This window comes from Giraffa tippelskirchi, chromosome 7 (genome assembly GCF_054371585.1).
Source record: "Giraffa tippelskirchi isolate mGirTip1 chromosome 7, T2T-mGirTip1v1.2.pri, whole genome shotgun sequence".
NCBI classification, from domain to species: domain Eukaryota; kingdom Metazoa; phylum Chordata; class Mammalia; order Artiodactyla; family Giraffidae; genus Giraffa; species Giraffa tippelskirchi.
The window spans coordinates 74,436,588-74,453,349 of NC_137281.1; the positions used below are offsets into that span (position 1 = coordinate 74,436,588).

The window sequence follows — 16,762 nt, forward strand, 5'->3', positions numbered from 1 at the left end:
GATGCTTTTGAAAGCACATTGGTTACTATTTGGTAAAAATGTTAAAATGATCAATAACATGATATTATTGGAAAATGACCAGATCATTTCAAAGGTGGCTGGAATGTTAAATGCCATAATCTTTATTCAAAAATACTTAAAAATCCTGTTTGATGCTCTTGATGTGAATAGTCTGTTTTGTTATAAAAACAAAGTTGCATTTTTTTTTTTCAAACAACTCATTTCAACTAATCAGGAGACAGATGGCTTCCGAAAACAATCATTTTTAAAATAATGTTGGGACTTCCCTAGTTGTCCAGTGACTAAGACTCTGGGCTCCCAATGCAAAGGGCCTGGGTTCGATCCCTGGTCAGGGAACTAGATCCTGCATGCCTCAACAAAGATTGAAGATCCCATGTGCTGCAACTAAGACCCAGCACTGCCAAATGGGTAAATAAAAAATATTTTGAAAAATAAAATAATAAGCTTAAAAAATTGTTTTACCAGGTCTAGTAGTTTTCCATGTCATCTTTTGTTTTACATTAATGAAAAAACTCTTCTTGGTTTATTAAAAAAACATTTTTCATTAGATGGCCTCAGTTTTTGTTTTAATATTTGTGAAAGCACAGTCAGATGGCAAAGTAAGCTGGCACTTTGCCTTGTGTTTAATTTGAATCACTCTCCTCCAGGGTCAAACCCTAAGAGAAAATAGCCCAGAATTCTGCAGACAAATTTCTTTCCTGAGATACTGCAGAGAAGTGATCTGAGATAGTAGCGTTACCCAGTGAACGCAGACTGAAATTCAAAAGACTAATTTCAGCACTTGCAAAAAATCAAGAGCATTTGCTTTTACAATTTCTTCTTAGCGTTAAGTTTTCCACAGAAACGTTAGCCATGACAGAGCTTTGAAACCTCCCCAGAGCCTTCAGAGAAGAGCTGACAGCTGGAATGTGAACTTAGAACCACTCTTCTGCAGATCACCTATTTTTGTTTTAATCTTCACCTTCTACCATTAACAGATATTTACTTATTACACTTGGTGATATTTATATATTGATGGCACCAACTGCTTTGTATTAAAACTCTCTTTTTCAGTCTTGCTGGCCTCAGCCCAACCTCACTGAAACTCCTCGCTTCCCTCTTCTAGCTCTGCCAGAGCCCCTTCACCTGGTATCAGTACCTCCCCGACTCCAATCCATCCCATTATCTGCTGCAAGATTCCCCTTCCCTAAATTCTATTGCATCATGCTGCTCCCATGCCCCAAAACTTTGAGCTCCCAAATGCTTCTATGAAAATATCCAGTCCTCTTTGCCCACCTTCGGTGTCCTCCATGAGCTGAAACCAGCTTCAAAGCTCCTACCCTCACCCAGCCTCATGTACCACCCCCATTGTCCCTTGTTCTTACTTGTCCTTCTGAAATAGACATTCTGCATCCAACTCTTACCCATTTTTTTGAAGGTCCACCTCAAACCATATGTTCAAATGCTATCATCTTCCTTGACCATTCTGGCTTACAGTGATTTTCCTCCCACCTCTAAATACATAAAAAAAAAAAAAAGAAAAGAAAAGAAGAGTCCCTCAGTCATGCCTGACTCTTTGCAACCCCATGGACTGTAGCCTGCCAGGCTCCTCTGTCCGTGTGGATTCTCCAGGTGAGAATACTGGAGTGGGTTGCCATGCCCTCCTCCAGGGGATCTTCCCGATCCAGGGATCGAACCCAGGTCTCCCACACTGCAGGCGGATTCTTTACCGTCTGAGCCACCAGGGAAACCCTTAAATACATCGACTACCCATTATTTGGGTCCTAAATCATACACTCATACTTGAAAATTGATAATGTGTGAGTAAGGGCTTAATTGTTAGTACTTAATACATGGAATCATTGAGATGAAATGAACTTGAAATATCCAGTTCAGCATGTCCAGAAACACAGGAAATTCCCCTTGAACATGCCCCTGTCTGGCTGAACGCTGACAGGGTGCTGTGCCTCAAAATGTGGTTATTTCACTTGTGAATTGCTCTTATAAGAAGAGGCCTCTGCTTTTTAGGGAGAAACCTCCCACTCAACCCATTCTAACTGGCTGAGAATCTCATGACTCCAGGGGGAAAAAAACAGGGAGTGGGATACAATCCCCTTGCTCTTCCATCAGAACACATTCCCCTGAATCCAACTGAGATCCCTCCTGCTTTTTTTCTAACATTACAGGGCAGCTTGATAGAAATGCAGATTCATGAGCCCCGTTCCAGACCCAACTGAACTGGAAGCTCTGAGGATGGGGCCCGGAATCTGAGTTTCCACAAGTTTGAGAAGGACAATAGCTCCCATGTGAATCGGAAACCAGCTGGCCACCCTGATCTTCGCAGACTTAAAAACGCTTAGTGTCACCATGCCACCTTTTCCCCAACAAAATCATCTCTTATATGTTCACTTGGGTTGTTTTATTTGGCCAGCCATCTGGTCACCCATTCATTCCACGTTTGACAAGCACGTGAGGTCACCAGTACAGAAGAGTCCCACATGCCTCCAAATCTTATCACTCTGAGACACAAAGAAAAACAACTCCAGGTGACTGCATTAAAAAAAAAAAAAAAAAAAACGCACCAAAACCCACAACTTTAAAAACTGCCACATGCAGTTTAATTTCCTTAAAAGCTTAGCCGGAAAAGGTTTTTGTGGTGTCGACCCCAGCTGGGCTGGGCCATAGTTCTGTCCTTGGGGGAGGGGAGCGGGCCGAAGGTGAGCCCAGGATGACTGGCAGCTGTGTTTTGAGTGGTTGCTCGGGGAGTGTTTATCTTGTCCCTCCAGCAGACACACACTCTCAGTTTCTGGCCATGAAAGGGGAACCCTGTATTTTATAGAAAAGGAGTCACAGAAACAACGTTTGCAGCGAAAAAACAAAAAAAGTCAAGGCGCAATCTCCCCAGAGGAAAAGGAACCACGCTGTTTGTCCCTCTGTAACTGAGCAACACCCCGGACGGCTGGGGCTGGCTGTATCTTCTGCGGTTTTTCTTGCTCTTTTCCGCGGAGGTTCACTTCCACCCTCTTAACGCTCCACAAGTGAAAAACCAGGCGGGGCGGCCGCGGGCCCCAGCTGCAGGGGATCCCGGCCCAGGAGCAGCGCAGCCCCCTCCTCCAAGCCCCGGGGGCCGGACGGGGGCGGGTCCAGGCGACCGGGCGCTGCGCCCCGCGGGCGGTAGAGGTCGCTGCGCCGCGGCGCGCGCTCCCACTGCGGTGGATAACGGGGCCGGGCTGAAGGGAGAAAGGAAACCTGCCCGGGAGGCGGCGGCGGCGGCCCAGAGCGAGCGAGGGAGGAGAGTTCACTTTTGCCCGGGTGTCAGCGCGCGGCGGCGGCTGCGGGCGCTGACGAGGGCGCACCGAGCGAGCGGGGCGCCTATCTCGGCGGCCAGGCGGGCACAGCGAGAAGCCGGATACGAGCGCGCCGGCGGGGCGCGGAGCGGCGAGCCTGGCCAGCGAGGGGAGCCGCGGGGGGCGCGCCCCGGGCGGGCCCCCAGAGCCTCGCAGGATGCCCCACGAGGACCAGCCGTCCCTGCAGAGACCTCGCTATGGCTGTAAGTCCGCCGGGCGCGCGGGGATTCGCTGACTTTGTGGGGCTTTCTCCCCCCAAGGAAGGCTTGGAGAAGCCGGGGGAGCCGAGTGCGCGCCGCAGAGGAACAGGAGGGCAGCGGCTGGGTGGCTGGCAAAGTTGGGAGTTGGAGTTGCAAAGGCTAGTGAGCGGCGTCGTCCGGCTCTCCCCACAAATTCATAATACCCAGCTGGCACCCCAGTCCCTCCCCCCTGCACACCCCACCGTGGCGCGAGGCAGAACTGGGTTTGCGCCCTGAAACACACCGAATTGGGGGTTTAGGGGTATCAGGTGAGGATCCCGCTGAGCTCCCAGCCGTTGCTGGCTCGGGCCAGGGGGTGGCGTTAGGGACCCAATTCTTTCACCTCAGAAAGGGAGGAAAGTTTGCTTGTTGTGGCTACAGGTGGGCTCCGTAAGCAGCGTGCCCGCTCATTCTGCTAGTGGCAGCGTCGGCATTCCTGGAAGGGCTGGCATCTCCTTCTACCCGGCTCCCTCGAGCTTCACCTGGGCCCCCGGAGCTGGGAGTCCTTTCCTGCTGCAGCTGAAAGGGGCACCTCCGGTCCAGTTCCTCACACTGCCCCCCCCTTCCCGTCCCCCGCCTCCCCTGGGCCCTGCGGGGACTGTGCAGCGCGCCGGAGGATTGCAGCGCGGACAGGACGCGGCCCTGGGCTCCCTGGGATCCGGTTGGAGCCGCGTGACTTGAATGAGACCCTGTCGATTACCCCGCCAGGGGCTACCCTCAGAAGGACGTTAAGTGGATAGAGCCAGATTAGATCCAACCACGTGGCTTCAAGTGCAGAGTTCAGAGTCTTTACCAAACATGTGCCAGGAAGTATTTCCTTTAAAACAAACAGAAAGTTGGCGCGTTCCCTCTTTCTCAACAAGGTTGGCCCTGTCAGTGAACTCATGGTCGCGGATCACAGGTTAATCTTTTGCCCGGGCTGGCCTTGGTGGCAGGGGTAGCAGGTTTGGGTTAAGGTGGTGATTCCTGCTGCAAGGTTATGTTTTGTGGTTTTGACTTGTGAGGGCCACAGGCTTGCCTCAAAAAGGGAGTAGTCAACCTGCTCACCCTGGCTTCTCTCCTCGCCAGGCCTTGGAAGGGAACATCAGAGATGAGAAGTTTTCCCAGGTGACCTTTTCTGTGTCAGCCAGTGAGGAGTCAGCTGCGGCCTCTGTCCTCTAGGGAAATGCACTTAACACTTAACCCCAGACCTGCCCTTTGCAGCCTGAGTTTGCACTTTGCTAAACCACTCAGAGGGCAGAGTTCCTTGAGCTGGGATGTGTTCATCCAGAGGGATGTCAGCCATCCTCAGATTGGTGAAAGTCCTTGATATGTCAAGCTCCCAGAGCATCTGGCAGCTTCATTGTGTCAAATTATAAGATGGTCACGCCGTGTGGAAACTAGGCGAGTATGCATTGAAAAATGGGTTTTGATGTCATATCTTAAACCATGATCTTTTCGATGTGTTGTGCCTCACTAGTTGAGTGTGCTGGGCAAACTTACAAGAATGCAGTGTGTTAATGCTGCATTTCCATCCATTTCCCTGCATGAGCATCTGTGATGGCACTTGGTTTTCACTGAATGCACCTGTGGTTTTAGAGTGCTCCTAGACACGACTGTCAAGTAGGCTGAGATCCCACAAGGGCGAAGAGCGTTCTGTGTAGCCACTTTCTTTGGAAATCCTCATCTAAGTTTACTTATGAGCTTGATGTAATGAGTGCTGTGCCATCTATTTGGAATCCTTCTCCCCAGGAAGGCATTCCTTGGTCACCTGACATAGTAAAAAGTGGAAAATAGTTGCCAATTTCCAGACTTTATGACCACCCTGAACTCTTAAGGCTTTAACACAATAGCCTATTATGTCCTTAAAGTGAACACTTCTGTGATTTTGATGCCAGATTCATAAATGGTGTATGTTCATGGATTCTTTTTATTGCATTAAAAATCGTTATTTCATTTCAAAGGTACAACATCAGCCAAATGAAACCTGAGATCAACAGCTACACTTAGAGATCTCCTGGACTAAACGGAACTGTTTGAGTTGAGTGTCTTGTTAAAGGAGGTCATTTGCTGTTACCACCATTTTCCTCCAAGTAGTTCTAGAGCTGAAGGTGGTAGGTGTATAATGTGTCTGCGTGCTCAGTCGTGTCCGACTCTTTGTGACCCCATGGGCTGTAACCCGCCAGGCTCCTCTGTCCATGGGATTATCCAGGCAAGAATACTCTAGTGGGTTGCCATTTCCTCCTCCAGGGGATCTTCCTGACCCAGGGATCAAACCCAAGTCTTTTGTGTCTCCTGCATTGGCAGGCGGATTCTTTACCACGGTGCCACTGGGGAAGATTTGTATCATACACATTGTATATTTCAGATGTTCTCTTCCATGGAGAAGTTAGAAAAGCAAACAGGCTTTTCTATTCTGTGTGAGGACAAATACCACTTACAGAACAGAGCCTGAATGCTTCTGACATGCAAGGTGTAACTAAAAGGGAACTTACTGTGTTGCTATGTTCCTTCATTCAGGATAGTCCATGCACTTACTCCAATAATACTAGTGCTGGTCAATACTATTTGGGGCTGTACTTTTGGGTTTTCCCCTCATCAGATGCAGACTGAAGGAAGTAATTGTTCAAGCTGGGGGATGGGCGATCAAAAAGCAATGAGATAGTTTTCCCAGTGGACAAGCAAATGGAAAAACGACTTCACAAATATATGTATATAAATTTTTTAATTAAATACAGTTGATTTACAATATGTTAATTTCTGCTGTACAGCAAAGTGATTTAGTTATATATATATATACATTCTTTTTTGTATTCTTTTTCATTATGGCTTATCACAGGATATTGAATATAGTTCCCTGTGCTAAACAGTACCTTGTTGTTTATCCATATATATATATATATAAAATAATTTGCATCTGCTAATCCTAAACTCCTCCAGTACTCTTGCCTGGAAAATCCCATGGACAGGGGAGCCTGGTAGGCTGCAGTCCATGGGGTCGCTAAGAGTCGGACACGACTGAGCGACTTCGCTTTCACTTTCCACTTTCGTGCATTGGAGAAGGAAATGGCAACCCACTCCAGTGTTCTTGCCTGGAGAATCCCAGGGACGGAGGAGCCTGGTGGGCTGCCGTCTATGGGGTCGCACAGAGTCGGACACGACTGAAGCGACTTAGCAGCAGCAGCAGCAGCAGCAGCAATCCTAAACTCGAACTCTCCCCCACCCTGCCTTCCCCTTGGCAACCACAAGTCTGTTCTGTCTGTCCTCACAAATATTTTTAGTCATAGCATCATTTATATAAAATGATGCAAGATCTAAATTCTTAAATGTGTGAGGACATTCATAGTTTATTTTAAAAATGATGTCTAGTGGAATACCCCTTAGTGTTAATAGATACTACCTAATGTCAACTATTCACGCAAAAGGGGATGGCATAATGTATTAGAATATATGGTTTCCGGCTTTCTGGGCCTTCTGTCAACACAGGACTGAAAATAGTGCTTTGGGCTTTTCACAGAAAGACCACAGGAGAATGCTGCTGCTGCTGCTAAGTCGCTTCAGTCGTGTCCGACTCTGTGCGACCCCATAGACGGCAGCCCACCAGGCTCCGCCGTCCCTGGGATTCTCCAGGCAAGAATACTGGAGTGGGTTGCCATTTCCTTCTCCAGTGCATGAAAGGGAAAAGTGAAAGGGAAGTCGCTCAGTCGTGTCCGACTCCTAGCAACCCCATGGACTGTAGCCTACCAGGCTCCTCCGTCCATGGGATTTTCCAGGCAAGAGTACTGGAGTGGGGTGCCATTGCCTTCTCCGCAGAGGAGAATACAGGATTGTATTTGCTGTGTTGTATTATAGAGCAGTGCTTTTTCTTGTTTGTGGGTTTGGTGAATTAGGGGTTCAATGAAACCTTGAGCTATACCGAGCAGGGTTCATCCCCAACATTTAAAGATAAGCAGACTCCCTATTGGGATATATATATATTCTCAATATTTACATCCTATATATATTGTAGTAATTTCCAGTGCTGTACATTCCTAGTAAAACATATTTGAGACTGGTCTTTAAAAACAGCTTTTTGGTCGTTTGAATTAAGCTGTTACATTTGTTTTAGGTCTGGGCTGGTGTTCTGCCATCTCTCCTCCCCTTGAATTGACATTTATTTCAGTAATTCTTGTACAAAGTAAATTAACTCAGTTCAGGGCTGTTATGGTGTCTCTCTTCTCTACCAGGCTGAGTGTCTGTGAAATACCACATCGTGTGTTGCTCTTGAGGGATTTCTCAATGAGTTCTCCTTCAAGGTTCCCTTCTCAGATTTCTGACATGAGAGATTGCTGAAGTCTTCCTGATTTGCACATTGGTGCACTGAATTAAAACTAAATAGACTTCTATTTGATCCTTGCTTCTTCCACATTGGCCACTCCCTTTGGCAACCTGTGAAGTTATTTTCTGAGATGTTGTTTAGTCGCTAAGTCATGTCCAGCTGTTTTGCAACCCCTTGGATGTAGCCCACCAGTCTCCTCTGTCCATTTCCCAGGCAGAGTATGGAAGTGGGTTGCCATTTCCTTCTCCAGGGAATCTTCTTGACTCAGGGATAGAAGCTGAGTCTCCTACATTGGCAGGAGGATTCTTTACCACTGAACCACCATGGAAGCCCTTTAAGACATTACTACAGAACAAAGCTGAAATATTAGCTCCCTAACGCGATTCAGTAGAGGTGATATGGAAGCAGGGGAAGGGCGAAGCTGCTATACTAATTCAGACGTGAGTAGAACATTATATTACAACCATAGAGTCTTTCTACAGTCAAAACTAAATTTAAGTGGAACTTATGCTTAGGTAATGATTTGCAAATAACTTTCATGCTCTTGTTACGAACTATGATGTATTTGCTGAACACACTGCCACCATGATCTGTCAAAAGTTTTCCTTCAGTTATTTGACAGTTTAAAAGACCAGAGATAGCAAAGAAGGGCTTTGTGACTAAGATGATTTTGCTCATCACTGATGATCCAGTCAAAGTTTAAGTGCCTGCTGTGGGTGAGTAATCAGTGTGTCTGTGCCAGGAACTGTGGTTTTCTACCCTCTGCAAAATCATGAGAAACGTTATAAATGATCAGTGTTTCTCTCTTTGCTTCTCTTAAAAAGTGTAACATAAGCCCAGCATGGGTGTGTTTGTCTGTGTGTTGCAGGGGAAGGTTCTGGCTGGTACTTTTGGTGTTTGATGCTCTTGTCTGCATGATGAGATTTCCGAATCACCTGGTAACTGGTGTGTTTCGGTGGTTAGCACTACTAAGCCTCTTATTGCTTTCCAGTACTAGAAAGTTAAGTTCTGAACTATTAATCTCAGGTGTGTAAAACAGGATTGAATACACCTGTGTTTAGGGCAGCTTGGTTCTAACAGTCTGTGTTTTTCTTTGAAGGTGGAGGAGGGGTGTTTGCAGTGTTGCCCTGAGATGCAGCCTGTAATAGACGAAAAATCAAGTTCCTCCTACATGCACTAATGTTGTGGTTAAGCTTTTCAAAAGGTGCTTTCAGGTCACCAGCTAAAGTGTTCTTTTAGTATGCTTTTAACTTTAATCACATATGTCCTCAGCCCAAATGACTTATTTGGGAGCATTTAAGCTCGTAATACCCAGTTTGTTGGAGAACTTAGCGTTGTTTCAGGCGTTAGCGAACCCCTTTTTTCTCGAGGGAGCCGCTAGTTTATCTTTGCCCCTCACCTTCCCAGGGTATAAGCTTTTCAACAGCTCATTTTCTTTACAAGCCTAGCATGCAAGCAGATCTAGTGCCTACCAAGTCTACATGGCAACCAAAAGAGAAACAAAGGCTATTCCACTTCTGGTCTGAGTCAGGTAAGCCCTATAGGGTAGGCCCTTCAGCACCTGGTATGGAATTGAAGTTGGTGAAGTTACCAAGTGCTTGTGTGTTTCATGTGCCATTGTTACCGTGTTCTTGTAATTACCTCTGAGAGGACCCATGGTTTTCCCTAAGCTGAAGCCCGGGACACTGTCTCAAAACCACACAGCTAACCGGTGACAGGGGGTGGGGGGTGGGGGGGTTGGAAGCCAGTGCTGCCAGACCCGTCAGTCTTTCTCACCAGCTGTTGCCAATTTGCCTTCTCTGACTCATCAAAGGAGGTGTCCTTCCTTCTTTCTGTTTCAGGTGTTTGTCCTGATTTTATCAAACTGTAGAAACCTGTGGCTATTTGGATAGTGTGCTCTTTTAAAAGTAGGTGGGCAGGATTCTCTTAAGTTTATTTTACTCTTTTACCACCGCATCAAAGAATACATGGGCTTTTTATAGAGTATATGCTGGCTTCATCCAACCATTTTATGTATATGTAGAGACATCCCATCTCATCGTGAGGCACTGAAATGAAAGAAAGGCTTTTCCGTAATATAATGGTATGCTCCAATGATTCCAAATAGGATAATTTGTAAAACACACTTTATTACATGTTCTGTGTTAGTTGCTCGGTCATGTCCTACTCTTTGCAACCCCATGGACTATAGCCCGCCAGGCTCCTCTGTCCATGGAATTCTCCAGGCAAGAATACTGGAGTGGATAGTCATGCCCTCCTCCAGGGGATCTTACATGTACTGGCCATGCGTTAAAGTCTAGGGTTGATGAGAAATCAGACAGAAGTTTGTAGTGGCAGTGAGCTGGTGCTTTTTCACTTTACCATTCCATTTTGTTTTTCTCCCTTAAAAGGCAGAACAATGTCAGTGAAGTGGCACGAGGTTTGATATTGAGTAGATGTGAGTTTAAATCCTAACTTGGCCCTTAACTGCCTGAATAGCCTTGGGGTTTTCTCCTATACCTTGAAGGATAATGTTTTACATTCCTGTGACCGTGGTCGATGTGGTTCCTGGCAGTTCAGTTCAGTTCAGTCTCTCAGTCGTGTCTGACTCTTTGCAACCCCATGGACTGCAGCATGTCAGGCTTACCTGTCCATCACCAACTCCCAAAGCTTGCTCAAACTCATGTCCATCGAGTCAGTGATGCCATCCAACCATCTCATCCTCTGTCGTCCCCTTCTCCTGCCTTCAATCTTTCCCAGCATCAGGGTCTTTTCCAGTAAGTCAGCTGTTCACATGAGGTGGCCAAACTATTGGAGTTTCAGCTTTAGCATCATTCTTTCCAATGAATATTCAGGACTGATTTCCTTTAGGGTGGACTGGTTTGATCTCCTTGCAGTCCAAGGGACTCTCAAGAGTCTGCAGTCCTGGCACATAGTGCTAAACTCATAGTGGTGATTTCACTAATTGAGTACCTGACACATACAACACACTGGGGGTGAAGGAAAATGGTTACAGCTTTACACTTTATAAGAGAGTCTGGAAGTTGGAGAATAATGCCTATACTTTTATTGGTATACTTCGAAATTCCGTGGAAGTGAAGACACAAGTGATGGATTTGGATGGGGAAATGGGATGCGTCATGAAGGATGTGACCGCAACCTTGAGGGAGGTCAGGAGGAAAATGGAAAGGCCTTTCAGTGTGTGTGTTACATGGCTGTTTGGGGTTGATGTGTAGGTGGTGTGGATAGGTCCTGTGGAGGGAGGGGTAGCCAGAAGGGAATTCATCATGGAATCCTTTATTTGTAGGCAACAAAAGACAGTTAGTGCTGTCTTGAGGAGAGCAGCTTAGTCTCTCCCTGAATAATCTTGTTCTTTGAGAGGCCTTTTTTTTTTTTTTTTAACTTTCCATTAGGTTTTATGGGCAGGTGACCTGGTGAAGTGGGGGATGGTGTGAAGGTGGGTGTGGTTGGAACGCACAGGGCCTGGAGCAGCAAGAGAGGGGGTGAAGTTTGGGGGTGTGTGTGTGTTTGTGTATGTGTTGGGGGGGTGCCCTCTCTCTCGTTGCTTCATCATGCTTCTATTTTTACTGGTCAGGTTGGTCATATAGTTTCACTTAGGATAGAAAGAAAGAAAGTGAAGTCGCTCAGTCGTGTCCGACTCTTTGCGACGCCATAGACTGTAGCCCACCAGGCTCCTCTGTCCATGGGATTCTCCAGGCAAGAATACTGGAGTGGGTTGTCATTTCCTTCTCCAGGAGATCTTCCTGACCCAGGGATTGAACCCGGGTCTCCCGCATTGCAGGCAGACGCTTTACCATCTGAGCCACCAGGGAAGTCTTCACTTAGGATAGGCTGGACGTAAATCCTGATGATGGCTCTGGAGCTGGTGGCATCCAACGAACCCAAAGAGAGGTAGATCTGGAGCCTCACTTGTGCCTAAGAGATTCCAGCCAGGTAGACAGCTACCTCTAAACCATTTCAGAAGGCAGATTCTCTGAATTCTCGGAAAACAGGTTTTTTTTTTTGTTTTTTTTTTTTAGAAAGAATGTAGTTATAGCCAGGCAAGGACCTTAACAACCAGATTATCTAGGGGGTAGGGCTTCTTCCACCTTTCCCCAATTCATGCAACTCATACTCCCATGACTTAATGATAATTTTTCCTATCAAATTTCACTGGAGATTTAGGGCATCCACAAGATAAACATCCCAGTTTGCTTGAAAGTGGCAGTTACCGTGTCTCCAGTTCATTAGCAGGCCTTCCCATTTGACACCACTCTCTCTGGACTCTGGCTTAGTTTTACAGTCCTGTGTTGTGCATGGCCCCTCTTTCCAAGGTGCCCGAAGGCACTGGCAGCTATTTCTCCAGCAGTGCAGTGGTGTTCCTGGAGCGGCTGCAGAGCATCCCCTGAGAACCTGTTGGAAAGGTGAAGCCCCTTCCCCACCTAGACCTTCTAAGTTGTTTTCCACAAGCCCTCGGATGCACTGGTGCTCCGGTGCAAGGGTGAAAAAGCATTCCTAATACAGATTACCCTTTCCACAGGGCTGGCAGGTTTTTGTCAAGTAAGTAAAAACACATGAGCACGTTACTGAACGCTTTATTTACAGTATTGCTTGTGTGTTTGATTTTGAGCACACATAAGCACCACACACAAACCCTGGCATTGATTTCTGTCCGGGTTTGTGTTTACTTTATAGGATCTGTTTCAGTATGGCTTTAAGGTTGCTTTTCTCCCTTCTGGGAAACAAATGTGATTTAGATGATAAAGTCCCAAATCTCCTCTGACTAGGGATTAAGTGACGTCAACTCCCCAGAGATTCCTAGGGGTAGGTGGTGCTCTTTTGAGCCATGGGGAAGGCTGAGTGAGCTGGATAACCTGTTTGTGTAAGAAGGAAGGTCTCAGCCCTGGCCATTGTGGACTGTAATCCTTGTAGGGGTGGGTGGGGCTGGCCAGTATGGGTTGGAAGATGTCCTCTTCTGTTATTTTTCCCCTCCAGGACAACTTAAAAGTGTTTTTCATTCATTCACAACTTTGAAATCAGTTGAGTATGTTAGCAGAGATACTGTTTGATAGGAATTAGTGCATTCAGACCGTGCCCACATTACAGGAAACTATTGGTCTGTTTTTTTTGCTCTTGATCAAAGATAGGACAGTCCTCTGATTTTTTTGCTTAGGATCCCCAGAGAGGACGACTTTTAATTGTTCGCCTTTTCCTGTTACTCTTGAATCTCTAAAGAAAGACATTTTTATATCTTTTTTTTTTTTGCAAATTAAGGTATATTTGTTGTTGTTCAGTCACTAAGTTGTGTCTGACTCTTTGTGACCTTCCACTGTCTCCCCAAGTTTGCTCAATTTCATGTCCATTGAGTCGGTGACGCTGTCCCACCATCTCATCCTCTGCTGCCCCCTTCTCCTTTTGCCTTCAACCTTTTTAAGGTAGGTTCCTAATAATTTTGCCTCACTTCTCTTATTTTATTGCCTGGTTGTGAACTCAGTCTTACATAATGTTAAGGCAGTTCCTTAGTCATCTTATAAATGGACTTGATTTGCATGTTATTGAAGCAGCAGATCTTTGAAATACTTAAGTAATGCTTAGGTTTAGTACCTAACTGGTAACCTGGAATCCTGGTACCTAGGAAGACACTCAGACTATATTTGCTGTTACTACAGGTGCTGCTTAAAGTGTCAGCACTGCATTGCTGATCTGAATGAGAAACTTGTTTCTATTATCTTTAGTTAAATTAAAGGTAATCTCAAGAATTTGACTGCCAGGCAAGTATTTAATGTTGAGTCTAGACTTGCCTTCACCCTCTGTGGAACCTGGGCAAGTTACTTTAATTTCTCCGTGCCTCTGTTTCCTCTCCTGTTAAGTGCCGATGGGAAAGTGCGTGCTCAGAGGGTTAAATGATTTAATGCTCTTTCAGAGTGTGTCTCCATGGCATCAGCACTTGAATGTCAGGAGATGGGTATCGCCCTCATCTCTGCTGCCTCTTGCCTGCCTTCCCACCTCATTGCCCTCATCTCAAGTTAACAGAAAATGGATTTCAAATCTTGGCTCCATGCACATTTTAAAAAATTTGCATATAATTAATGCAAACATCCTGTGCTTTCTTGAATGTATAGTTATCTCTGTGGAGGTGGAGTTGGTCTGTCAATTTGGAGACCAAATTCTTCGTATATACTAAAAACAACAGAAGCAAACCTAACAGGCTCTATTGTTGAATGTTAACAAATAAAGTTGGATGATGGGTTGGATTTTTGCACTGCATTTTTTTTGTCATCTTAAAAGTGGTTGTGGAATTGTCACTAGCATACCCGAGTGAGGGATTGTCGCTCTGCAGTTACTCAGCATCCTGTTATCCCGTTTAGGGTTAAGTTGATCATTGCTGCGGGTTGGAGAGCCCAAGCGTTCATGACACTATTGAGATGGGAAGGAACTGCTTGAAATAAGTGTTAATCTTTATACCTAATTCACAGTGTGGAATCTGACTTCAATGAGAGGGTCCTCCAACCTTCTGGTCGACCTAGTGCTGTAGGGATTTAGAAGAGGGGTTGAGGAAGAAGTATGCTGGGTGCATTAGACATCCCTTAGGCCTTACTGCCTCTAGAAGGATAATGAAGCTTTAGATTCATGGGCCTAAAGTTGAAGTGAAGCTCAACCTATAGGCATAACTGGAATGTTGGAGGCATTGGATGTAGAAAATCTTGGCTGCTTCTTGTGTGTCCCCACAGTCAGATTACTCATTCATTCTGGCTTCCCTGCTTTCTTCTACCAGTTTTTTTTTTTTTTTTTTTCCATACCAATGTTTCCTATTAACCCTTCTGTATTAGAATTAGCCAGACTTGACTGCTTCCTCCCTAGGTCCTTGGGTATGTCCATCACTTCCACATTCTTTGCCTCAGCCCTGTGCTGACAAGGCAGGCTTCACAGGTTTGGGATAAGAAGTCAGTCACATCATCAATTTCATGCAATATGAGTTCTCCTTTCACCCACTCCCTAAACTCTGCTCCCCTCCCCATATCAAATCCAAAGCCTTGCTCATACTGAACTCTTAGAAAGTTTTTCAGAGAAATGATCATTACACAGCCGATACCAGTAGGCTTTTGGTTTTGTTCTGTGTCTACTAATGAGTTTTATTTTCCAAAGGAAAAAAATATTCATTTAAAGAGAATGTATGAAGAGACAGTTACCTGTCCACAAGAACCAGGGACACATGAATCCTTTCCTTGCTTTGGCATTGCTTCTGGGGACAGTGTCAGAGCTTTCCTCTTCCCTTCTGCAATAGAATATATGCTGTTGTCAGTTTGAATTGACCTACAGCTTGGAGGATTGTGCTTACGTGTTATTCTTCAAAGTAGGCTCCGATTGTAACTTTTCACATTTGACTAGTGAACTGAGAAAGAAGTGGAACTTATAGTGTTCTTCTATGTAGTAGTTTTGAAATCTCTGCAAATGTGTACCTTTGATCTGTTGAGTAGGACAAACAAGATCCAGCAACCAAACAGGAAGGTAGACTTAACCTATGTACTCGCGAATGCCTCTGGAAGGTTATGCAAACATTTTTTTAGAGGTTGCCTTTGGGGAGAGAAACTGAGGGCAAGGGTGAGAATGAGAATGGCAACCCACTCCAGTATTCTTGCCTGGAGAATTCCATATGGACAGAGGAGCCTGGCGGGCTACAGTCCATGGGGTCACAAAGAGTCGGATGCAACTGAGCAACTAACATTACACTGCGAAGGAAGGGTGGAAGGCAGGGCCGCTGGGATCACTTGGGACTGAAGAAATCTCCCAGGGCCACTCAGTGTCAACAGTGGGGCACCCTCTTAGGTTAATTGCACATCTTTCGATTGTTGTACATGCTGTATCACATCTCAGTTTAGAGCTCGTCTAATTCCTAGTTGTCAACCTTACTGCCCATTATAATCTCCAGGGGAGCTTCACAAAGAAAACACTCTTTCTCTGAATGCTGTGCCCTACATATTCTGTTTGTTTTGGGGTAGAGCGGTGGCATAGATATTTTTATTTAAAAAATCTTTGAACCCTCAAAACCACAAAGAACGATGTTTTCAAAGTCCATCTCTTTCCCTTGGCTTCACCAGCTATTCACATCTTGCCACACTATTGCATCTGCAATCTGACAGCTTAGCCCTAAATACCTCACCCCTATCATAGGCCAACAACAAGAATATTCTCTTCCACAACCCCCTCCTCAGTACCACCAGTACCATGCTTTCAAGTCCACCATCCACTTTTAAATTCTACATGAAGATTTTCCTCAACTGAACTTAAGAGCCTTTTTTGCGGGGGGGATCCAGGGTCCAATCAAGTTTCTCATGTTTGTTTCCTTTGGCTGAAATCCCCACACCCCGTCTATCCCCACCAGCCTTGCCCATGCTGGCACTGTGCTTCCATTCCCTGTCAGTTCAGTGACGTTGAATCCCCTAAGATGCAAAGGTGCATTTCCTGGCATGAATGCCTCATGGGTATCAGTGTTGCCCCCCTGTGCATCAGAGGCCCACTGTGTCCACCCTCTTACTGCTGGTGATGAACAGATATTTTAAAAGATCTCCACAGGAGATTTCAGCGTGCAACCAAGATTTGAAATTCATTTAATTAATACCCTTTCTGTGTCTGTGTGTTTGCCGTAAAATACACAAGCTAAAATTTACCGTTTTTAAGTGTAAGTTCAGTGGTATTAAGTATATTCACATTTTTGAGTAACTATCACCAGAACTTTCTCATCTTGTCAAGCTGACCCTCTGTCCCCACTAAACAGTAACTCCCTCATCCCGCCTCCTCCCGTTGCCTGGAGCTCACCTCTCTGTCTCTGGTTTTGACTGCCCTGGATGCTTCATGTAAGTGGAATCATACAGTCTGTTTCCTTTTGCAGCTGGCTCGCT

General features: G+C 45.7%; 1 protein-coding gene across 4 annotated transcripts in view; it reads left to right on the forward strand.

The window, feature by feature from the left end:
* The first annotated feature begins 3,232 nt into the window (after positions 1-3,232).
* IQGAP2 (IQ motif containing GTPase activating protein 2) overlaps positions 3,233-16,762 on the forward strand; it is a 307,037-nt gene continuing 293,507 nt past the window's right edge. For all 4 annotated transcript variants that reach the window (XM_081505894.1, XM_081505895.1, XM_081505897.1 and 1 more), the window contains exon 1: positions 3,233-3,550. In XM_081505894.1, the coding sequence (XP_081362020.1) occupies positions 3,505-3,550 (46 nt within the window). In that variant the 5' untranslated portion in view covers positions 3,233-3,504. The remainder of the gene's footprint in view (positions 3,551-16,762) is intronic.